This window comes from Bos mutus, chromosome 8 (assembly GCF_027580195.1).
Source record: "Bos mutus isolate GX-2022 chromosome 8, NWIPB_WYAK_1.1, whole genome shotgun sequence".
Classification (NCBI taxonomy): domain Eukaryota; kingdom Metazoa; phylum Chordata; class Mammalia; order Artiodactyla; family Bovidae; genus Bos; species Bos mutus.
In genome coordinates this window covers 885118-908271 of record NC_091624.1, presented here as the reverse complement: position 1 = coordinate 908271, position 23154 = coordinate 885118, and the positions used below count along the sequence as shown (strand labels likewise).

The 23154-nt window shown below is 55.4% G+C and overlaps 1 protein-coding gene across 3 annotated transcripts in view; it reads left to right on the top strand.

The window, feature by feature from the left end:
* The window catches only part of PXDN (peroxidasin), a 65373-nt gene that overhangs the window by 17852 nt on the left and 24367 nt on the right, over positions 1 to 23154 (top strand). For 2 of the 3 annotated variants that reach the window (XR_011465016.1, XM_070374964.1), the window contains exons 2-9: positions 6150 to 6221; positions 7064 to 7135; positions 12513 to 12584; positions 15469 to 15540; positions 15866 to 15937; positions 18948 to 19117; positions 20120 to 20237; positions 21003 to 21172. Coding sequence is in view for 1 of the 3 variants with exons in the window: in XM_070374964.1 (XP_070231065.1) it covers positions 6150 to 6221; positions 7064 to 7135; positions 12513 to 12584; positions 15469 to 15540; positions 15866 to 15937; positions 18948 to 19117; positions 20120 to 20237; positions 21003 to 21172 (818 nt within the window). In the remaining 2 variants the exon portion in view is untranslated. The remainder of the gene's footprint in view (positions 1 to 6149; positions 6222 to 7063; positions 7136 to 12512; positions 12585 to 15468; positions 15541 to 15865; positions 15938 to 18947; positions 19118 to 20119; positions 20238 to 21002; positions 21173 to 23154) is intronic. The other variant, XR_011465017.1, reaches the window with a different exon arrangement.

The window sequence follows — 23154 nt, the reverse complement described above, 5'->3', positions numbered from 1 at the left end:
GCCACGTCCCGCATGCCAGTTCTGCCCCCGCCCATGCGGCCTTTTCCTGGGAGCTGAGGTTCTGGATGGAGAGCGGACACGGTGGGAAACTTGGAGCTCTTCCTGGGGATGGAGGGACCCGCCCTGGTCACCCCCAGGGGCCTGCATGTTGTCCACCCCTGGGAGGGCTCCAGGGGGCCACCCTCTGGGTGACGGTCAGCGGAGACCCCGACACCTGCCCTCCTGGCGGGAACCACCAGCCCTCGGGGAGCACAATTCCACTGGGCCGTGCCCCCTGGCCCTGCGGGTTCCGTTGGGGAAGGGCCTGCATGTCCTCCGGTGCCCTGGACTTGCCCCGCCATCTGCACAGCTGACCCCGCGAGGCCTCTTTGTCCCCCAGAAACACCCGCGCTCTCCCTGCAGACAGACACTACTCCCACGTCAGACAAGGCTCTCTGTGTTTTGCAGAAGTCTGCACGGCTGGGGGAGGAAAAGCAGACTTGGGAGCCTGGCCTTTAGCTCCGCTGGCTGGACACCCCCGACCTCTGTGACTCTGAGCCTGTCTGCTTCAGGGTTGGCCGTGGGTCACCTTGTGCTACGGCGAGAGGGACAAGGGTCGGAGCCTGGGTAGCCAGGACTCCCCGGCCTGGGACGGCTCCATCTCTGAAAGTAAAGCGGTCTTTAACAGGTGTGGGGCTGAGAGGTGTGCCCTGGGCACTTGGGAGAGACCGCCCGTCTCGTGGGGCAGGGGACACTGAACTGCCCCGTGTCTGTGTAGGCCCTGTCCCCGCAGAGACGGCGTGTCCAGCCCCCCTCAGCAGGACTGTGCCCCGTGACGGGCGCAGGTCCTTCCTCCCCTGCCCGCCTTTCTCAGCGTTCGTCTGCCACAGCCTCGCCCCAGCCCCGCCGCAGCCCCGCCCCAGCCCCGAGCGCTTCACCAGCAGACGCTGCTTCTGCTGCTGACCTGCACTGTTGTTTTTGTTGGTTTGTTTATTTTACTTGAATTTTTTTTTTTTTTTTTTTTGGCTGTGCTGCAAGGCTTGTGGGAGCTTAGCTCCCAGACCAGGGATGAAACCTGTTTTCTCAACAGTAAAAGCCGGAGTCCTAACCACTGGACCACCAGGGAATCCCCTTTGTGTTTTTAAGTTTGAGTAATTTGGGTACAGAAGGGGAGTGGGTGCCTGTTGCACCTGTCGGTCACACACTTCAGGGGGATTAGCGAGTCCCTGACACAGATCTCTCGTCCAGGGAGCCTTCTAAGGCCAGGAGGACGCACTTGGGTACACAGGGTGGAGCTTTGGAACTGCTTCCCCGGGCCACGCACTGAACCCTTCTGCCGTGTCCAGGGCCGGGGGTGCACCCGTGCAGGGGCTGGGGACCTGTGCTCGGAGGGTACGCCTGCCGCCACGGTCCACAGGCTGCCCTGACCTTCTCCTCCCACGTTTCTGCCCTCCCCCGGCTCTGGGGGTCCCTGCCCCCTGCCCAAATGGTGCAGCTGCCCTCAGCCACCTGGTCCGCAGGCTCTCGTGTGTCAACCTCTGGCTCCTGGGGCCCTGGCTGCTCCGCATCCTGCTGGGGGCAGAGCCCAGGTCTGGACCCTGAGGGCCATCTCCCGAGACATTGGGCAGATTCTGAGAGTGGGCTCCCGAGGGCTGCCTCCCTAAACGTTGGGCAGAAACCTCCCGAGACATTGGGCAGATTCTGAGGCCGGGCTCCCGTGGCACACGGGGTGTGTGGCCCATGGGTGTTTGTGGATTGATGGGCGCTTAGCAAGTGCACGGATGTCAGCAGTCAGGACGTGCATTTATCCTTCAGCCTAACAGCTCCTCCTCTAGGAGTCAGCCCTGTGAAGACATCAGTGACGATGTGAGTCTCTGAGCCTATTGGGAAGCGATGGGTCAGTTGTGAAGGGATGGGCCACTTGTGAAGGGATGGGCCGGTGGGGACTGATGGGTCCATGGGGACGGGTGTGTCCGTGGGAACGGGTGTGTCCGTGGGGACGGGTGGGCCGGTGGGGACCAGTGGGTCAGTGGGGAACCAATGGGCCGGTGGGGACGTGTGGGTCCGTGGGGACCGATGGGCCAGTGGGGAACCAATGGGCCGGTGGGGATGGGTGGGTCGGTGGGGACCGGTGGGTCGGTTCAGTGCTGAGGATAGCTCGGAGTGGGGGCAGGGAGGAGGGGGTGCTGGGCAAGGTCGCGGTCACTCCCTGAAAGGACGAGGGGGCGTGTCCAGAGCTCTGAGGTTTGTCCTTTGAAGAAAAGCGTGTTCTCAGCGAGCAACCTTCTCTGCAAGAAAGGGAGGGAAGTAGACACACGTTCTTGTTTGTATCTTCAAAAATTATCAGTGGGAGGTTGAGGAAGCGCAGTCTCAAAAGGGGAGGAGGTGAGCTGTGGGGGACAGAGCGGGGTCTCGGGATGTACCGTCTCTGATCATGAACCACAAACACCTTCACCCTTTCTATGATGGAGAAAACGTGAACAGGCGTTAATGCTGGCTGCGGGACTGCCCTGTGGCCCAGTGGGTCAGAATCCTGCTGCCAGGGCGGGGCACACGGGGCTGATCCCTGGTTTGGGGCGATTCCACATGCTGCGGACAGCCACGGCCACTACGGCTCAGCTGCTGAAGCCCGAGGGCTCGCCTGCAGGACTGCAGAGCCTCGCCCCTGCTGCTGAAGCCAAGCCCCTCAGCAGGAGACGCCCCCGCATGGGAATCCCGAGCTCCAAACCAGAGAGAGCCCCTGCTCCCTGCCGCTGGAGAAGGCCCGCCCCTCGTCGCGGCCAAAACTGAACAGTTAAATTGGTTAATTAGAAACAATAAAGCTGGTTATGCACTGCACTAGGAGCGGCTGCCCTGCACGGTCCGCTTACGGAGCTGCGGGCTGCAGGCCTGGTCAGGGGGCTGCATGTGGCCTGGGCCTCAGGAGGGCTACGGGCAGCGTGGGCCTGGTGGGCTGGGCAGTCACAGACGAGTCGGATCCCAGGTCCAATTTGCAGACTCAACCGGGCCCTCGGGGCTCAGCTTGGAGGAGTCAGGTCTTGCCAAGTGTCGATGGCGGAGGAGGTAGAATCAGCGCTGTGACTCGTCTGCAGGACCCTGGGGCCTCCTGAGGCTGCCCGGGGGTCGGGGCCTGGGGCAGGGCCGCCACGGGCTGCGCTGAGCTTCTGGAGGATGCTGGGGCCTCCTGAGGCTGCCCAGGGGTCGGGGCCTGGGGCAGGGCTGCCACAGGCTGCGCTGAGCTTCTGGTGGACGGAACCTGGCGACGGTGGTGCCTCTCCAGCCTGCTGATGTCGAGAGAATCACTGGAACCTTGGGGAAGGTTGGGGTCCCGGAGAGCTGCTCCTGTCTGCCCCCAGCTCCTCCCCAGGGAGCCGCCCGTGCTGGTCTGAACATGAGTGTGAATTACCGCTTATTAAAGCTCAAGGCTGTCTGTGCAGGGGAAGGGGGCTCCTGGGGAGCATGTCGGTGGTGACAGGGTCATCACGGAGCCTGAGCTTGGGAGCGGGTCCATGCTGGCCGTGGTTGCCCGGGTCCTGAGAACTTGACCCAAAACCCACAGGCAGCGTGCTTCACTCGCTGCCCAGTGTGGACAGAGGCGGTTTCAGGGGTTCAAACGCTTTCCCAAAAGGCCCTTATCCTGCCGTGAACTAGAACCTGTTGTGTCATCAGTTAGAGCTATAGAACCGAAGAGATTCTTGCCAAGATTGTGAGCACTGCACGAGCTCAGCCAGTATCCCAGGAGAGCTGCCCCAGAACCCCCGTAGTCCCTGTGGCCGTCCTAACGAGCACCCATGACGGGGAGGAGCAGGGCTTAGACTGGAGCCTTCTCTCACTGTCCCAGAGGCGCGCACCCAAGGTCAAGGCTGGCCCCTTCTGCGGCCGTGGCGGGGCCCTGAGCCAGGCCCCCAGTGCTGGAGATCTGCAGCAGTCCTTGGCCTTCCCCCGAGCCTGTCTGCAAGGACACCAGCTGCCTTGGAGCAGGGCCACCTCAGTGACCTCACTTTAACTCGGTCACCCCTGTAAGGACGCCTTCTCCAAATAAGGTCAAGTCTCAGGCCCCGGGAGTCTGGCATCAACACGTGAATTTGAGGGGACACGGTCCAAGCCGTAATGGGAGAGGTAGGACCAGCGAGTAAGGAATTTTCATGTTTCTAAGACTCTTTGGTAAAGAAAGCGGTCTTTGTGTCTCATTTCCAGGGCCTCTCTTGCTTGTTCAATTGATAGATTTTTAATTCAGGCTGGAGAGGGTGGGAACAGGCAGCTTAGCAGACCTGCGGCCCCTCACGCGGCCCCGGCCCGACCCCGGCCGCTCTGCGTTCGCATCTGGCGCCACCCACTGGCTCCCACCTGGGGCCCTGGTCTCTCGGGTCCTCGGTCTAGCCTCTGTGCTACTCATGCATTTATCTCACACGCTGAGAGGTACATGTGAAATAGCCTCGTTTCCCAGTTCGCTTGCTGAGTGAGCTCTGTGACTCTGAGTGTTGGGGCCAGACCCCTTCCTGGAGCAGCGAGTTCCAGCTCGGAAGTTACAGGAGGAACCGCGAGTCTCCACGCCTGCGCGCTGGCGACTCCCTTCTCCAGTCCCTGCAAATGTGTCCTGTTTGTTGTCTTAACACAGACCTGAGCATTCCCATGGGCTGGTGGGGGTGGGTGGGCGGGGGGGTCTCTTATCTCTCCAGCTGAGCTGTTTAAGATCCTACAAGATGATGCTGTTCAAGAGCTGCAGTCAGTACGTCAGCAACTTTGGAAAACTCAGCAGTGCCCACAGGACTGGAAAAGGACAGGAAAAGGTCGATTTTTATTCCAGTCCCAAGGAAAGGCAATGCCAAAGAATGTTCAAATTGTCATACAGTTGCACTCATTTCATATGCTGGCAAGATTATGCTCAACATCCTTCAAGCTACCTATGGCTGATTCATGTTATGTACGGCAAAAACCAACACAATATTGTAAAGCAATTATCCTTAAATTAAAAATAAATAAAATTCCTCAAGCCAGGCTTCAGCAGCACATGAACTGAGAACTTCCAGATGTTTGGCTGGGTTAAGAAAAGGCAGAAGAATCAGAGATCAAATTGCCAACATTCGCTGGATCATAGAGAAATCAAGGTAATTCCAAAAAACATCTGCTTCATTGACTACGTGAAAGCCTTTGACTGTGTAGATCACAACAAACTGTGGAAGATTCTTAAAGAGATGGGAATACCAAACCACATTACCTGACTCCTGAGAAACCTGTATGCAGGTCAAGAAGCAGCAGTTAGAACCTTCCATGAAGTAACAGACTGGTTCAGAATTGGGAGAGGAGCACAACAAGGCTGTATATTGTCACCCTATTTATTTAACTTGTATGCATAGTACATCTTGCGAAATACCAGGCTCACAAACTCACAAACTGAATCAAGATTACATGAAATTAAGATGCTTGCTCCTCGAAAGGACAGCTGTGACAAACCTCGACAGCATATTAGAAAGCAAAGACATCACTTTGCCAACAAAGGTCCATATAGTCAAAGCTATGGTTTTTCCAGTAGTCACATATGGATGTGAGAGTTGGACTATAAAGGAGGCTGAGTGCCGAAGAATTGATGCTTTTGAACTGTGATGTTGGAGAAGACTCTTGAGAGTCCCTTGGACTGCAAGGAGATCCAACCAGTCCATCCTAAAGGAGATCAGTCCTGAATGTTCATAGCAAGGACTGATGCTGAAGCTGAAACTCCAATACTTTGGCCACCTGTGAAGAGCCAACTCACTGGAAAAGACCCTGATGCTGGGAAAAATTAAGGGCAGGAGGAGAAGAGAATGGTATCACTGACTCAATGGACGCGAATTTGAGTGAACTCCAAGAGATGGTGAAGGAAGGGAAGCCTGATGTGCCGCAGTCCGTGGGGGTCGCAAAGAGTCGGACACGACTTAACGACTGAACGCCAACATCTCCCCGTAGTTACCTTTTAAACAAACTGCAATGTGAACAGGTTTGCCTGTTATTCAGACAAATATTTGGGTCTTTATCAGTCTTTTCCCAGAGCTGATTCAGCCAAGGATTGAATTGGGAGATTTAATTTCTTAAATGCCTTATTGCTGTTTGGAAACTGAGTGTTTAGAGATGACACAGAACCAGTGACACTGGCGGATTTCTCTGTAAATAATCCACTTCTCGTGTCTTCACAGGGATCTTCGCTTTAACAGAATCAGAGAGATCCAGCCGGGGGCCTTCCGGGGGCTGAGAAACCTGAACACATTGTAAGTCCAAGCATTTCCCTGGGAACTGGTAGGAAAAGATGCACAGCCCATTGCTGCTTTCCCCTGTGGGCAGATCCGGAGGGTGGGCGTGGTGAGCGGGAGAGGCCGAGCCTGCCAGAGGGGTTTGCACGTGGAGGTGCCCACGGGTGGCTTTGGTCCCTGTCTGTCTCGACTGACAGCCGTGAACCTGTCCACCCTCTGGGTGTGGTGCAGGCCTGTGCTGGCCACGCCTCCCAGGGCGGCCCTCCTCCCCGGCCCGGAGCCCCCATGGCCCCCGGCGGGGGCGGGGTGGGGTGCCGTCCACCTGTGTCCCAGTGTTTAGACCCCGGGGTGCACAGAGGGAAGGGGCCCGACTCCAGGCTGCCGCGGGCTGTGCTGAGCGCTGTGGGAGGGGGTTCTGGCTCTCCCCCAGGAGGTCACTGGTCCGTGCAGGGCGCCGTGCCTGGGGGCTGTGAGTCTGGTGGGGGCACGTGTGGCTCCACCCCTCGCTGTGAAAAGGCTCCCTGGAGAGAGACCCCCTTGAGGACCCCCTGCACCTCCACAGGGGCCTCCCAGCTGGCCGGAGGGGAGGATGGGAGAGACGCAGGAGAGGGCGAGCCCTCTCTGTGCAGGAGCAAGGGGATCGCGTCTCCACGTGCTCGGAGCCGCTCCGGTGTGCGGGTGTGAACACCGTCCTGTCCACACCCACACTGCTCTTGGTTGTCTCCATTTGCGAGTGTCAGTATTAAGGCCTGCGGCTTAATCCTTGCGTAACCTTCTCCAGGGCAGTGGAAATGACCTCCGTAACACAATTCAGAAGTGTCGTTGTTTGTAAAACTCTTACTGAAACGTTTTTTTCACAGGCTTCTCAACAATAATCAAATCAAGAGCATACCTGGTGGGTCGTTTGAAGACTTGGAGAATCTGAAATACCTGTAAGTCATGACCAGTTTTCTACACCAGAGTTTGCCGTCTGTATTTGGACTGTTTAATCATTGAGCTAAATTCCATATTGTTATGAATTATTGCAAATACATTCAAGTGAAAAAGAGGTTTTGTTTTCAGAAGGTGAGTGAAATTTTGGCTGGAATTTTTTAAGTGAATTGGTACCAGGGTCAGGTGCTGCTCTGTGTGATTTCTAGGGTTTATCTGCTAAGCCTTAAGTAAATCGGTTGGATAAAATTAAAAACTGCAGTTCTGAAAATCACCGTCTGGTAATGGTAACCCCTGTTGAGCTGTGCAGCTGCTGCTGTGAGCAGCTGATGCGTGTTTTGTGGGTCTCTGCTTTCAGGGCAGTTTTGGGTTGTCTTCAGCTGTGGGCTGATGGAAGCTGGAAATGACGAATCCCTTTGGAATGTCACTAATTCGTGAATAACTTTCCCATCTTCGCTGAGTGATTTCATCTCATTTTTCTGTAAAGTTTATTTCCCTTTTGAGAATTTATTTGACTTAATGAGTTTCTTAGCACTGAAAGCATTTGCGTGTTGAAGTCAGTTTTGCAGTTAGAAAAGGACCCACTTGCTTCGGTGCTTTTACAGGCACTGTTTCTGAAGTTGAAAACTTTATCAAAACCCTGGGCACGTTCCTGGTTCTAACAGATCAGAAGTCAGTGTCTTGTGCTTTGAGGAAATTACTCTCAGTTTTAGGATTTTAGAAAACTGTTCAGCTAGAGCCCTTTTAATGAGGGATCTGTGTCAGTGACTTTGGGAAGACGTGTAACTCGTGTGAACCTGGGTGTCTTCGGTCCTGTTTAGATGAGGGGGTGCTGGTGATCGAGAGGTAACATTAATTCCTTATTAAATGCATTTTCCTCCACAAAGCTTCCTAAAGTGTTGTGTTTACACAGTTTTTTCTATCACTTTAGTGGCAGTATGTTAATTTTTCATTAGCAGGGTTCACACTAAGCCTTGTTGCTCATTTTTAAAATGAGGGAGAGTTCTCTTATTTTTTCTTGAGTTTTCATCTGTTTACTTTTGTTTTGGGTTTTAATTTTAAAGCACTGTAATCTCCTGAAGGGGCTTCCCTGGTAGCTCAGCTGGTAAAGAATCCGCCTGCAATGCAGGAGACACTGGTTTGATTCCTGGGTTGGGAAGATCCCCTGGAGAAAGGTTAGGCTACCCATTCCAGTATTCTTGGGCTTACCTGGTGACTCAGATGCTAAAGAATCCTCCTGCAATGCAGGAGACTTGGGTTTGATCCCTGGGTGGGGAAGATCCCGTGGAGAAGGGCATGGCTGCCCACTCCAGTCTTCTTCCTGGAGAATCCCCATGGACAGAGGAGCCTGGTGGGCTACAGTCTGTGGGGTCGCAAAGAGTCAGACACAACTGAGCAACACAGCACAGCACAGCACAAGCTCCAGAGGAAAGCAGAAGCAGAATCCGTTAACTGATCCCAGTATTTGTAGTGTGTGTGCAAGTTTAGTCTTCTTTATTTTTTAATTTTTAAACTTTTGGGGGGTTTGAATTACCCAAGAGCAGCTTATTATTTACTCTGTGATTACATTTCCTGTTAAGCAGTTTGGGATACTCCATTTTTCACTTAAGATAATTTTTAGAAATAACATGTTTAATCCTCGTCTGTTGGCGGGATCCCTCCTCAGGTGTCCATGTGCCAGCCTTTCCCCCCCTCCAACCCGAGGGCATCTGAGACGCCCACAGCGGCGGGTCCTGGGCTCACCAGGGGTGGGCTGAGCGGTGTTTGGTGGTAACAGGAGGAGGTAGGCCAGGGCTGGGCTGCAGCTGTGGTGGGAAGGGGTCCCGTGACCCCACCGTCTGGCTCCTGGGGTTCCTGCCTCCTCCCCCAACTCTCTGGACCTCATCACTACAGTCCATCTTGACAGGCACTGACCTAGAAAACTGGGCAACTTGCAGTGTGAATGTTTAAGAAGCTTCCAGAATTGATTATTTCATCCTTAGTTTAGTTCAGTCAGTCAGTTGTGTCTGACTCTTTGCGACCCCGTGAACCGCAGCACACCAGGCCTCCCTGTCCATCACCAACTCCTGGAGTTTACTCAAACTCATATCCATTGCATTGGTGATGCCATCCAACCATCTCATCCTCTGTCATCCCCTTCTCCTCCTGCCCTCAATCTTTCCCAGCATCAGGGTCTTTTCAAATGAGTCAGCTCTTCGCACGAGGTGGCCAGAGTATTGGAGTTTCAGCTTCAACATCAGTCCTTCCAATGAGTATTCAGAACTGGTATCCTTTAGGATGGACTGGTTGGATCTTCTTGCAGTCCAAGGGACTCTCAGGAGTCTTCTCCAACACCACAGTTCAAAAGCATCAATTCTATGGCACTCAGCTTTCTTTACAGTCCAACTCTCACATCCATACATGACCACTGGAAAAACCATAGCCTTGACTAGACGGACCTTTGTTGGCAAAGTAATATCTCTGGTTTTTAGTATGCTGTCTAGGTTGGTCATAACTTTTCTTCCAAGGAGTAAACGTCTTTTAATTTCATGGCTGCAGTCACCATCTGCAGGGATCTTGGAGCCCAAAAAAATAAAGTCTGACACTGTTTCCACTGTTTCCCCATCAGTTTGCCATGAAGTGATGGGACCAGATACCATGATCTTCCTTTTCTGAATGTTGAGCTTTAAGCCAACTTTTTCACTCTCCTCTTTCACTTTCATCAAGAGGCTTTTTAGTTCCTCTTCACTTTCTGCCATAACGGTGGTGTTATCTGCATATCCGAGGTTATTGATATTTCTCGTTCCAATCTTGATTCCAGCTTGTGCATCCTCCAGCCCAGCGTTTCTCATGATGTCCTCTGCATAGAAGTACATATTTCATCCTTGGTATTTATTTAATTGGTGAGTGTTCCTTACCTGCTGGAACCCCAGTGATTTCTGGTAAGGAATAAACCCTCCCCTGCACTAAGATTTCCTCATGATGAAATGAACCCTTGAGACAGAACTCATAATCAAAGGGTAAACTCTGTGATGAAGTAGAGAATTGTTTTTGCTTTCTTATTAGCTCATGACCAATACCCAGTTATTCTTAGAAAAAATGGATTATCCCTGATATCTTTACCAACATTCAGTGGTTCAGCTGTTGCTCATGTTCTTTGAAAGGATTTCTTTACTCTCATCTTTCTGAAGTTCATGCAAGGTTAATTTCAGTGTTGATATTTTGCTTTGCTTTTGAGTTGTTTTTAAGAAGTGGTCACAGAAGCCTCCCTTCAGACGTACCTCCTGGAGGAGTAGCGATAGGAGAGCTAACGCAGACCCAGACAGGCGTCGCCGCGTGTGGGGCCGTGTTCCAGAGCCTCTGTGTGTCTGTGGAACTTCAGCGACTGATCCGGAAAGACCGCAGTCCCCAGCCTTTCTGGCACTAGGGACCGGTTTTGTGGAAGACAGTTTTTCCCCGGGTGGGGGTGGGGGTGGTCTCGGGAATGATTCGAGTGCGTCACATTTATCGTGCAGTTTATTTCTATTTTTATTGCATCAGCTCCACCCCAGATCATCAAACATCTGATCCCAGAGCTTGGGGCCCCCTGCTGCAAGGCACTGCCATTCCCTCCATTTTACACAGGAAGAAACGGAGGCAGAGAAGCGTGCATTGTTATTTAAGAATCAGCATTCAGTGGCAGCCCAGGGATTCAAATCCCCAACCTGGAGAAGCAGCGTCCTGTCAGGCTGGCACCAGGCCTCCAACTGGGGGCCTTCTGGCTGGTTTAGGTTCAGGCTTGCAGCTCCGTGTGATGTGGCCTCCGCAGGTTGGTGCCCAGTAAGAGGGGAGGGCATGTCCTGGGAGTGCAGGACTGAGCCAGAGAGGCGCTGCTCGCCAGGCGGGAGGACAGGAGCAGCCCAGCCACGGAGGGTGCAGAGCAAGGCCTACCCGAGTTACTCTGCAGGGAAGTGTGGGATTTGATCATCCCTCAGGGAGTGTGCAGAGCAGGGCCTGTCCGAGTTACTCTGTAGGGAAGTGTGGGATTTGGTCGTCCGCAGGGAGTCTGCAGAGCAGGACCTGCCCGAGTTACTCTGTAGGGAAGTGTGGGATTTGATCGTCCATCAGGGGGTGTGCAGAGCAGGACCTGTCCGACTTACTCTGCAGGGAAGTGTGGGATTTCATCGTCCGTCTACCCGCAGCAGCGACGGAGGGGCGCCCTGGGCAGGTGTCTCCACGTCTGCATGTAGCCGCGGTAGAGATGTGTTCTGAGGTCCTGGGCAGACAGGCAGACTCAGCGCACACGGGTTTGCAGGGCTGGGGAAGCAGACACTTCAGAGTCAACGTCTTCATCCTCTATGGGCCCCTTCCGGAGCTAGCAGACTCCTCCTGAGAAGGATGGGGCAGCGAAATTGAGTCCCTGAGGACCACGGGGGTCGGTGTCCAGGGAGCACGGTGTTAGCCACAGGTGACCATAAGTGAGGTCGTGTGGCTCTGGGCCAACACAGCTGCATTTTCCAACACTGAGATTTGAATTTCACATGATATTCACATGTCGACAAACATTCTTCTTTGGAAATTTTCAGTCATTTAAAGACATAAGAACCGTTCTTAGTCTGCAGGCCATATAGAAATAGGCACCAGCCTGTTGCATGGTTCTTCGATTAGCCTTGGTTGCTTCTGTTTTAGAAGAATGGGATTTGAGTGGATGACTGGGTCCAGACGAATTTAGTCTTTACAATTCCTATTCCCTAGATTATTTCTGGGCATTTGAAAGTGGGCTTCCCAGGTGGCTCAGTGGTAAAGAATCCGCCTGCTGATGCAGGAGACGCAGGTTCGATCCCTGGGTTGGGAAGGTCCCCTGGAGGAGGGCATGGCACCCACCCCAGTATTCTTGCCTAGAGAATCCCATGGACAGAGGAGCCTGGCGGGCTACAGTCCACGGGTCATAAAGAGTCAGGCGCAACTGAGCACGGACGCGGGCTACAGTCCATGGGGTCGTAAAGAGTCAGGCGCGACTGAGCACGGACGCACACGTTTGAAACTGTATCGTGTCGGTCGCAGAACCTTACCTTCAGTGCATTTTACCTGTTTGTCAGGAAATTTTATTTTCTTCGGGCTCTGAGGCATGTGCTCTGTTAACTGTTCATAAACTGCCCTCCACCAATCCGTGAGTCTGGGGTGTGGTGGTCTGACGTCTCCAGTAGGAGGTTTTCCCCAGATAAAGAGAGGAGCCCCCGTGGAGGAGCTCTCCTTGCTGTGCAAGCGTTCTGTTTGTGTCCTCACACGATCGTGAGCGTGGACACTGTCTCCAGGCCCCAGCGGAGGTCTCGTCGCCCTCCGAGTGCCAGCCTGGCGCGTGCTAACCCCGTGTTTCTTGTTGCAGCCTGGCGCGTGCTGACCCCCTGTTTCTTGTTGCAGCTATCTGTACAAGAATGAGATCCAGGCGATTGACCGGCAGGCCTTCAAGGGGCTTGCCTCTCTTGAGCAACTGTAAGTGCCCCCTGCTCTGGGTGTCTTGGACTTCACCTGCCCCTCGCCTCTCGCCCGGAGCGCGGGCCCCGTCTGCTGCCTGCACGATGCATGTCTGTGCGGGGGGGCACGGGCGCTGCATGCAGACCACAGAGCCGTGGGGCCCCCTCCACCCGCCCCCGCCCATCCGGGCATCTGCGTGGCGCCCTGGGCCCTGCGCTCCCAGACGAGGGCCAGTGACACCGGCTGACCTCTGCCCCTCCGTGCTGGAGACAGCCTCGCAAACAGGTCTGAGCAGCTGGAGGTCTTCTGGGGAGAAGCAGGGACGAGGAGGCGGTCGTCCTTGCGCAGCATTTCCTGTTTGTGAATCTGCACGTTGAGGCTACTTCCCTTGCTCATGACATCATTATTTTGGAGAAAATAAACTTTCCTCCATGTGTTTCCAGTTAGAGAACACCGGATGCCGTTTCTGGGGCCTCATATGAAGTCCTGCTCTGCTGTGAAGTCAGCCTGTCCATTTTAAGCAGAGTTCCTGGTCAGAGGCGTTTCTCTGACCTGCTTATTACTTGGCCAGTCCTGGGCTGTCCAACACTGGGCTGGAGTCACCATGTGCAAGGCAATTTCGTCCCGCGTGCCGCAGTGGGGGAGGATGTCTTTGGTGTTTTGTCGGTTGGCAGGACACGGAAGCTTCCCCAGAGACCTCGAGGCGGAACTGGGGAGGCCTCACCCAAAGCAGGAGCTTCCGAAGCACACGCTGGGCTCGTGCTTAAATACCTGTTTATTTATTTGGCTGAAAGCTGCTTTCCCAGCCCGCTGTGCTTGGTGTGGACTGGATTGGGGGGGAGGTTGGCCTGAGGGCTGCGTGCACAGAGGTCAGGCCATCGCAGGGACCCATGGGCATCTGGAGAGGCGCTGGGGAGGGAGGCTCCCCGGGAGCATGTCTCCGCATCCCTCTTGGTGTGAAGGGCTCGGGCTGGGCAGGACACACTCTCAGGAGCCAGGTGAAGCTCTGGCCTTGGGGTTGGGGGAGTGATCTGGGTTGTTTTGGAGGAAAACAGAGTGGGTGGAACAGGGAGGAAGGGAGTGGCACCCCCGAGGTGAGGTCTGCGTGGACACTGGTGACTAAGGCCCTGGGGCGTGTCCTGCAGACCCCGGGGAGGCGCTGGGCAGGGGTCTCTGCTGCTGAGACTTGGGGGTGAAGAGGCAGGCGGCTCAGACCCAGGCCCACCAGCGCGGAGGCCCCTTGGGAGAAGGGGCGTGTCCCCAAGGAGAGCAGGCTCAGGTCCGCCCCCAGAGTGTGCCCAGCCCAGGGACCTCCACGCTCCTCGGCCAGAGGCAGGGCTGGTGGAGGGGGGAGGCAGAGGCCCTGTCTACCCAGCAGCTCTACCCTCTCAGGCCTTAAAGGAGGAGGGCACGACTGTGCAGTGCGAGTGTTTAGACTTTATTTGAGTGAATCGATTGGTGGGGGGTCTCACTAATGGGCCATGTGCACACACACCCCGCCCCGCTCCCAGGCTGGGCAAGGCTCGTGCAGGGGTCTCACTAATGTGGCCCCCCGCCCTGCTCCCAGGCTGGGTGAGGCCGTGGAGCCGGTGCAAACGCAGAGCGAGAAACCTTGTGAGGGCCTGCGTCCTCAGGTCGCCAGCTGCCTGGTGTCCTTCATGCTGGTCTCTGCCCCTCCGTTGGAGCCGCCCCGGGCTCCCTGGAGGCCACAGGCTGGTGTTGGGCACTGTGCCGGGTGGGGCCCCCTTTCCTGCCCTGGGCCCATTTCCTCTCTGTTGGGGGTGGCCTCGAGGCAGCACCCATGGCTGGCCACCTGCGGGGCCGGCTTGTGGGTTTTTAAATCCAGCTTCCATGTGGTCCCTTCTCTCCCTGTTGTCCTCGCCCAGGACTCTCCCTGGGCCTGGCCGGCGGGCTCCCCTGGTCAGCCCGGCTGGGCCGCCCACGCCGACTGCTGGGGGCGCGTCCTCGGTAGTCAGGACGGAGCTCTCCTCCCCCCGCCTGCCCCGGCCACCCTGCCCTGAGGCCCCCACGCAGGCGGGAGGGCGCTGGGCACAGCCCAGCCCCACCAGGCTTCCGGGGGAGGCGGCCCAGCAGCCCGGCACCCGCGCGGTCACCGTGTATCCTCCCAGCGTCTGGCGGGGTGAGAGCAGACCCCGGCGGGCCAGCGCGTCAGGAGGGGCTCCTGTGGAGACACCCGTTAGAAGGTGACTTAGCCGTTCTTCTGAGGGAAAAACCCTCCAGCTTTCACAGTGAGAAGAGCAGTGTTTAGGAAAACCAGAAGAACTTCGTTTTACGGAAACTGTGTCCGTTGTAGAAAGCAAGGGCTCGTCTTGCGTGGATGGCTTCTGGGCCGTGAGGCTCTGTGCAGTCCAGGGGCGTTTGAGGCGGCGCAGTGTCCGCTCGGGCAGCTTTCTTCTCTTATCTGTGTGGTGGTTGTTTCTGCAGCTGAGAAGCAATGTTCCCAGCGCCCCTTTGAAGCGTGAGTTAGGCTCCTAAATCCATCTGTGAGTTAGACGGTTGGAACTAAGGTGTTCACATACCTGCGTGTGTAGTGAGGTGAAGATTCTGTTGGGTTTTCTAGAAAGGTCCGTGGCTGTGGAGCTGGGCATCCCTGGTCCCTCCCCCTTGGGTGGGGAAGAGGCCCGGTGGGCAGGCTAACCCTTTCTCTCACCGCTCCGTCCGCCAGTTACAGTCTGCGCCCAGTTTTCCGCGGTCTTTAACCTTCCTGCTGGATGACTTCATTTGATCCGCATACAATGTAGGAGCTCTAGAGAGTTATCTATTGATGTGTGGATTCGAATGACTTAGAGAAAACATGTGTTCAGTGAAACTCTGTAGCTCTGTAGAAACACAGAATTGCTTACAACTTGTTTCTTGTCCCCTTTTTTGAAAACTTCTTTAGATACCTGCACTTCAATCAGATAGAAACTTTGGACCCGGAGTCATTTCAGCATCTGCCGAAGCTGGAGAGGCTGTAAGTCTGGTCTGCCTCCTGCGGTTCTGGAGCTCCTGGCTCAGCCCTTCCCCTGTGACAGAAAGAGCACCTCCCCTGTCCAAACTCTGCAGCATCTCAGCAGGGAGTCTGTGCTTCTCCCCTGACAGTCCAGGAATGGAATAGCGATAAGATGGGGGGATTATTTTCTCTGCTCAATGGCATTGCTCCCAAGTTCATTTGTATTAAACAAAGGCAGTCACCAAGACAGTCTTCTCAAGCTGGTTTACTTGACTGTGTATAGTCTTTTCTCTACGTCTAAGCAGCATTTTAAGGAATCTCTTCGGTTTATTTTCTCTTTCAACAGGTTTTTACATAACAACCGAATCACACATTTGGTTCCGGGGACATTTAATCACTTGGAATCTATGAAAAGATTGTAAGTACACTGACCTTTATGCCGTCTTTCCGGCAAAGACAGCTTCTCCATGCCATGCATTCACCTCCCTCTTCACTGGGTATTTCAAGGATTTCATCACATGCTGGATGTGACTCAGGAAGGGAGGGTGGATTAAACCATCAGAGCCACAACCCGGACCTCACTGACTCAGGAAATGTGCCTCAGGTTAACACAGTAGGCAAGTAAGACTACCTTAAAAATCAATTTTAAATGCTTCAAATTAGTTTTTTATTCCATGTTAACATATTTTAGTGATGGAAATAAAATCGGCCTAGAAGGAATCTCTAAGCTATATTCCATTCCTTTTCTTTAGTCGTGCACACAACTGAGTTCCGTCCATTTTCAGATCTCTGAAAAGAAGCTGTCTTCACACTGATCACTTCTGACAGGACTGATGACAGAACCGAGGTGTTCTCACAGAACCAAGGAGTTCTGACATGACCGATGACAGAACCGAGGTGTTCTCACAGAACCGAGGTGTTTTGATAGAGCTGAGATGTTCTCACAGAACCGATGACAGACCGAGGAGTTCTGACAGGACCGCGACAGAACCGAGTTGTTCTGATAGGACCGAGGAGTTCTGACCGGACCGAGGTGTTCTGACAGGACCGATGACAGAACCGAGGTGTTTTCACAGAACTGAGGTGTTTTGATAGAGCTGAGATGTTCTCACAGAACCGATGACAGACCAAGGAGTTCTGACCGGACCGAGGAGTTCTGACAGGACCGATGACAGAACCGAGTTGTTCTGATAGGACCGAGGAGTTCTGACCGGACCGAGGTGTTCTGACAGGACCGATGACAGAACCGAGGTGTTTTCACAGAACTGAGGTGTTTTGATAGAGCTGAGATGTTCTCACAGAACCGATGACAGACCAAGGAGTTCTGACCGGACCGAGGAGTTCTGACAGGACCGATGACAGAACCGAGTTGTTCTGATAGGACCGAGGAGTTCTGACCGGACCGAGGTGTTCTGACAGGACCGATGACAGAACCGAGGTGTTCTCACAGAACCAAGGAGTTCTGACATGACCGATGACAGAACCGAGGTGTTTTCACAGAACTGAGGTGTTTTGATAGAGCTGAGATGTTCTCACAGAACCGATGACAGACCAAGGAGTTCTGACCGGACCGAGGAGTTCTGACAGGACCGATGACAGAACCGAGTTGTTCTGATAGGACCGAGGAGTTCTGACCGGACCGAGGTGTTCTGATAGGACCGATGACAGAACCGAGGTGTTCTCACAGAACCGAGGAGTTCTGACATGACCGATGACAGAACCAAGGTGTTCTGACAGAACCGAGGTGTTTTGATAGAGCTGAGATGTTCTCACAGAACCGATGACAGACCGAGGAGTTCTGACAGGACCGCGACAGAACCGAGTTGTTCTGATAGGACCGAGGAGTTCTGACTGGACCGAGGAGTTCTGACATGACCGATGACAGAACCGAGGTGTTCTGGTGCTGGTGGGAGACGCTGACTCATGTCTTCTGTGCGCTTTTCTCTGAGGTCTTGAAGGCCATTGTTTCTCAGTTAGATATTACTCAGTGTGAACAATGAACTAGATTTAAGAAAGAGACAGAAAGGTCAGATTGCCGAGCCTGGACCCAGGGTGGACTTCTGTTTCTCTCCTCAGTGAAGTAAAACACAGCTTTCCTCACAATTTGTAGTCTGTTTCTTTAGGATAAAGAAGATAAAGAAATCTCTAGCCAAATGTCAAGGTGCGTTCTAGGGGGCAGATAAGATAACTGCTGCCTCTCTGACAGATAAGAGAGCAGGAAAGAGGTTGCCGGGCGTCACCTGGACGGGTCAGGCAGGCAGTGCCTCCCTGAGTCCAGCCCAGGCTGGCAGGGTCTGTCCCCCGCCTTCTTTCTGCCCCTCGGTTCCGCCCTCTGGGCCGTGGCCTTTGCCCGTCTGCGACACACCTCAGACTTCTCGGCTCCATCGAGCTCCCCCTGACCCCTGGGTGGCCGAGGGGAGCGTGCAGCCGGGGGCTTCCGGCCAGTGTCACCTACTGGGCCCACCTGCCCACCCACTGTCCTCGGGGCCCGTCGTCAGTACAGAGGTCCTGGTATTTTCCCAGCGGGGCTGAGGGGCCAGTGGGCGCCGGGCAGGTCCCCGTGGCCGGGGGAGCTCTGGCGGGTCTGCATGGAGCCCCTTAGACCCCGCTGGCTGTACTCATCAGAGCTGACCATCTGGAGAGGGACCAGCCCTACCTGCCGCTCCCCCCAACCCCGAGCCAGCCTCAGAGAGATGCAGGTGGGAGGTGTGACGTCGGGCTGGCCTCCCGGGCAGCCCTGGCCTGTGGGGGTGCTGAGTGGACGCCTGCGAGCAGCCCCCCAGCTCTGGTCCCAGGGGCCCCCTGCCCAGCGTGGCCAGCCTGCAGCGGGGGTCTGAGCAGGGCTGGTTTCCGGCCTCTTGCCAGCACGTGTCAGGTCAGGCGGCCATGGCTTCGGGTTCCCCTGTTACACCCCTCAGCTTGGGCTCCGCCACATAAACGGCCATCGTCCCGAGGGCGGAGGCGACGCCCTGCCTGTTCCACTCTTGGGAGGGTTGTGTCCACCTTCATGGGCCCCCTCCCCGTGGGCTTGCAGGATCATTCAGCCCCTGAGAGGTGCCTCTTGGGGGTGTCAGTCACGTGAGGTAATCCCGGAAGACGACGGGAGTGGTGCTGGGTTGGGGGAGTCCCTCGTTTCCCGTCTCACACGGGCTCCTGTCCTGCCCCGCCTCCGCCAGCCCACGTTGGTCCTGCGTCCACCCTGCATCTCACGCCTTTGGTTGCTCTCAGCACCACCCTTTACTGTGTCGCTTGGGCCCCCTGCTCCCCGGCTCTGGTTCTGCCGAGTGTGGGTCCCGCCAGCTCGGGTCCTGGTCGGGCAGGACCCGCTCAGATCCCACTGTCTGCAGCCCCCGCGCCACGGGTCCATCTGGGCTGGGTCAGCCCTGCGCGTCCACGTCCACGTCTCACGCGCGGCCTCCTCCGTGCAGGCGCCTGGACTCCAACGCGCTCCGCTGTGACTGTGAGATCCTGTGGCTGGCGGACCTGCTGAAGGGCTACGCGCGGTCAGGAAATGCGCAGGCCGCGGCCACCTGTGAGTATCCCAGGCGCATCCAGGGCCGGTCGGTGGCCACCATCACCCCAGAGGAGCTGGACTGTGGTGAGTGCCTCCGGAGGGCAGGGCGCCTGCAGCCCTGTGTCCATCTGTCCCTGGGAACCCCACGAAGCGAGTCTGGGTGGGCCTCACTGGTCCCTACTCAGAGTGTGTCTCTGCAGTGCCTGTAGGAAACTACTTTGTAATAAACGTGGATTTTATTGTCAGGTTTCCCTGCAAAAAAAAAAAGCAACGTGAAATGCATCAGGTCCTCTGTTGCTCCTTCCGACCGTCTGCCTTTAGAGGCTGCAGCTGCCAGGCGGCAGGGCCCGTGGTGGGAGGGGGCGGCTCCTGGGGGAGGGCCTGGGGCTGCCAGCTGGGAGCTGGCCGCCTCCTGTGTCTGGATCTGGGCAGTGGCCACTCGGGGTGGACGGGGCTGGGTTCGTCCAGCCGATTCCCCTGAGTGCTGCCTGCAAGTGCGTGACCTCTCACCACAAACACAAGAAAAGAAGCAGTCAGACCCCACAAGGCAGAATCTCCCATATAAGTAAATGGCGAGGAACTCAGCTCCTCGGTGTACCGCGCCGTAGGAGTGGGAAAATCGGCTTCTCCAGAGCATCATCTTTATATTCATATATTAAAAACAGACTTGACTGCAGTCGAAAGTCGCTGTGTTTCCTGGTAACGCGGCAGCTGCATCACTTCGCTGGTCACCTTTTGTGACCTTTCGTAGACGATCCCTTTGCAGTTGGGCTCCTGGCCCTTCGCGTGTGCAGGCGACTGGTTTCAGCCCCGGGGCTGCCCTGTGGCCTCTCCGCGTCCTGCCCTCATCGGTGAGGGCCGGGCCGGTGGCAGGGGTCCCGCGGTGAGCCTCAGGTCCTGGAAACGCTGTGTGGTTCGGCTCTAACACCGTCTTCTCCGTGGAGAAGCCCACTGGCTGTTCTCACGGGAGTGTGTTTGGTTTGAACATGTGCGATTTTCTCTTGAACCAAAGGGACTTGCTCTGGGTTCTTGTTCGCACGGTGGTTTACGACCAAGACAAGAGGGTCTGCTTTCCTTTTGGCGCAGAAAGGCCTCGGATCACGTCGGAGCCTCAGGATGCTGACGTCACCCTGGGCAACACTGTCTTCTTCACCTGCAGGGCTGAGGGTAACCCCAAGCCCGAGATCATCTGGCTGCGGAACAAGTGAGTGCTCCCGGACAGGGTGCCGGGCGCTGGGTACCAGCCGTCAGAGGGGTGCTGGGCGCCGGGGCTGAGGGTAACCCCAAGCCCGAGATCATCTGGCTGCGGAACAAGTGAGTGCTCCCGGACAGGGTGCCGGGCGCTGGGTACCAGCCGTCAGAGGGGTGCTGGGCGCTGGGTCCCAGCCGTCAGAGGGGTGCTGGGCACCAGGGCTGAGGGCAACCCCAAGCCCGAGATCATCTGGCTGCAGAACAAGTGAGTGCTCCCGGACAGGGTGCCGGGCGCTGGGTCCCAGCCGTCAGAGGGGTGCCGGCGCTGGGTCCCAGCCATCAGAGGGGTGCTGGGCGCCGGGTCCCAGCCATCAGAGGGGTGCTGGGCGCCGGGGCTGAGGGCAACCCCAAGCCCGAGATCATCTGGCTGCAGAACAAGTGAGTGCTCCCGGACAGGGTGCTGGGCGCTGGGTCCCAGCCGTCAGAGGGGTGCCGGGTGCCGGGTCCCAGCCGTCAGAGGGGTGCTGGGCACCGGGGCCAGCCATCCCTGTACCCCAGAAGCTCCAGGGTGCCTGCCCACCCTGACCTTTCCTCCTCCTCCCACACAACCCTTTCTGCTCCTCCCTGGAGGGAACGCAAAGAGGAGAAGACGTTTCTCTGGCACCTCAAGTGCTCTGTGCCTGGAGGCCAGGGTCCCTGGGCTGGGACCAGACATCCACAGAGGACTGGATGTTTCCTGTGTTTTGGGGGCCTGAGCCAGCCAGGTCTGTCGTTATAGCAACGAGCTGAGCATGAAGACGGATTCCCGTTTGAACTTGCTGGATGACGGGACCCTCATGATCCAGAACACGCGGGAGACGGACCAGGGCATCTACCAGTGCATGGCGAAGAATGTGGCCGGGGAGGTGAAGACGCAGGAGGTGACCCTCAGGTACTTCCGGTCTCCAGGTAGGCACAGAGCTCCTCGGATACTCAGCACCCCCGAATCCCCTTCCTCCCGTCCACCCCCCTCTCTCTTTGCACCTGGTGGCGAGGGACAGACACCAGCGTCCCGGCTGGAGCGCCAGCAGCAGGGTCAGCTCAGGGTCACAGATGACCCCTGACCGTTGCTCTGGCCCACCGCAAACCCTTAACCCAGGTGGTCACTCAGAGTGGCCGTGGGTAGCCACTGCTGGGATCACTGTCCAGAGGGCTGTGGACACCTGGGAGACAAGTGTCCCCGCCCAATACCTCCACTCGCGGTGGTCCCAAGGGCATCTCACTGGCTGCTCCCTGGCAGTGGGCTTGCTCTTGTGCTACAGGCCCTGGCTACTTTAAAAGAAACCCAAAATCTGAATTTGGGTGCAAAATTCCCATATCTATAGTATTGGTACCTGATCTGAAAAGACAATTGGAGCCAAAGGAAGCACAGCTATGTCCTTGGATTGGCCTGGGCCACACCAGGTTACAAACCCCACTCTTGTCCAAGTGTTGACCTTGGGACTTTGGCCAGAAGAGGAGCTGGCTCTTGGAGAAGAGCCTGGGGGTGACCCTGGTCCCAGGGCTGCTGGGCACAGCACCTGTGGCCCTGGTGCCGCCACGGTTCTGGGTCGTCCTCGTGTGAGTGCGCCTGGTCTGTGTTTCTCTCGTGCTGTGGGATTCAGGGCCTTGCAACACCTTCGGCTGCAGGATGAATGGTTTCTGTGTTTCTTTGTTTAGAGTCTTACTATGAGAACTTTGTATGCCTCGGTATATCCCAGCAGAGACATGTCCAGATTTACTGATGAATGAGAATCCCCAGCTCTCAAACACCAGTTTAGAGGAATGCGCAGGGCAGATAACTGCAGCCAAGTCAAATCCCTTTAATCCCAGGTTCCCCAAGTGGAACAAGGCGTCCAGGATTTCTGCAGAGCCACACGGCTGTGAGTCTGCCAGACAAGACAGGGCTCCTGGTCATGAAGGAGCTTGTGCTTTGTTTGTAAGGACCAGGGAAACCCACACAATGTTGACCGGAGTGGTGCAGTGCTAGAGGGACACGTCAGAACAGAAGGGAACAGCAGAACATGAAAGGGCGAGTCCTTAGCACAGTTGCTGTGTCAACAGGGCCGCTGATCCCTGGATGGGAATAGTAGTCTCTCTCTGGCCCGAGAATTCCAAATCTAACCTCTTTTGATCCGAATCTTGGTTTGTTTCTCAGGAACAAGAGCCTTCCTTAGTACACCAGTCTGAGCTTGTTGGCCTTGCTCCCAGAAATGCACGTGAAGCGTCTCCTACAGGGGGTGGGGAGGTCACTGCAGACCAAGGGGTCAGCCAGTGGCAGCCGGTCAGCCTGGACCGGGGGCCGCCCGGCCTGGACCGGGAACTGCCCGGCCTGGACCACTGCCTGGCTTTACAAGATCTTTACACTAAGAATGTGTTTTGCCTTTTTTATGTGATTGAAAACACTTACGAATAGCATTTTAGAATACATGATGAAATGAAGTTCAGATTTCAGTCTATTGATTAGGTCTTTTTGGAACATAATCATACTCAAAGATTTATGGCCTGAAAGGCCCAAAATACATGTGCTGTGCCCCTCTGTGGAAGTCTGCCAGTCCTATGATATAGATGACGATGGCCTGTGAGTAAGTTTCCATGAGTCACAAAGGGTAAATGTTCTTTATCTATTTTGAAGCTCTGTTATTAGGGACATATTAGTCCACAGTGTTTATCTTCCTCATGAATTAAACTTTGATTATTAACACTTTCACCTCTCTCAGTGTTTTTTGCCCTAAGATGGGTCTGATTTTATACAGAGGCAACCATTTTTCCTTTAATTAGTGTTTATCACCTGTACCTTTCCCACCATTTTGCTCTGCTCTAAACTGTCACAGAATCTCAAATAACATCATAATCAATATATAAAATCCTAGTCAATCCTGTGAGTGTTCAGTAAGTGGAATAGATGAAGG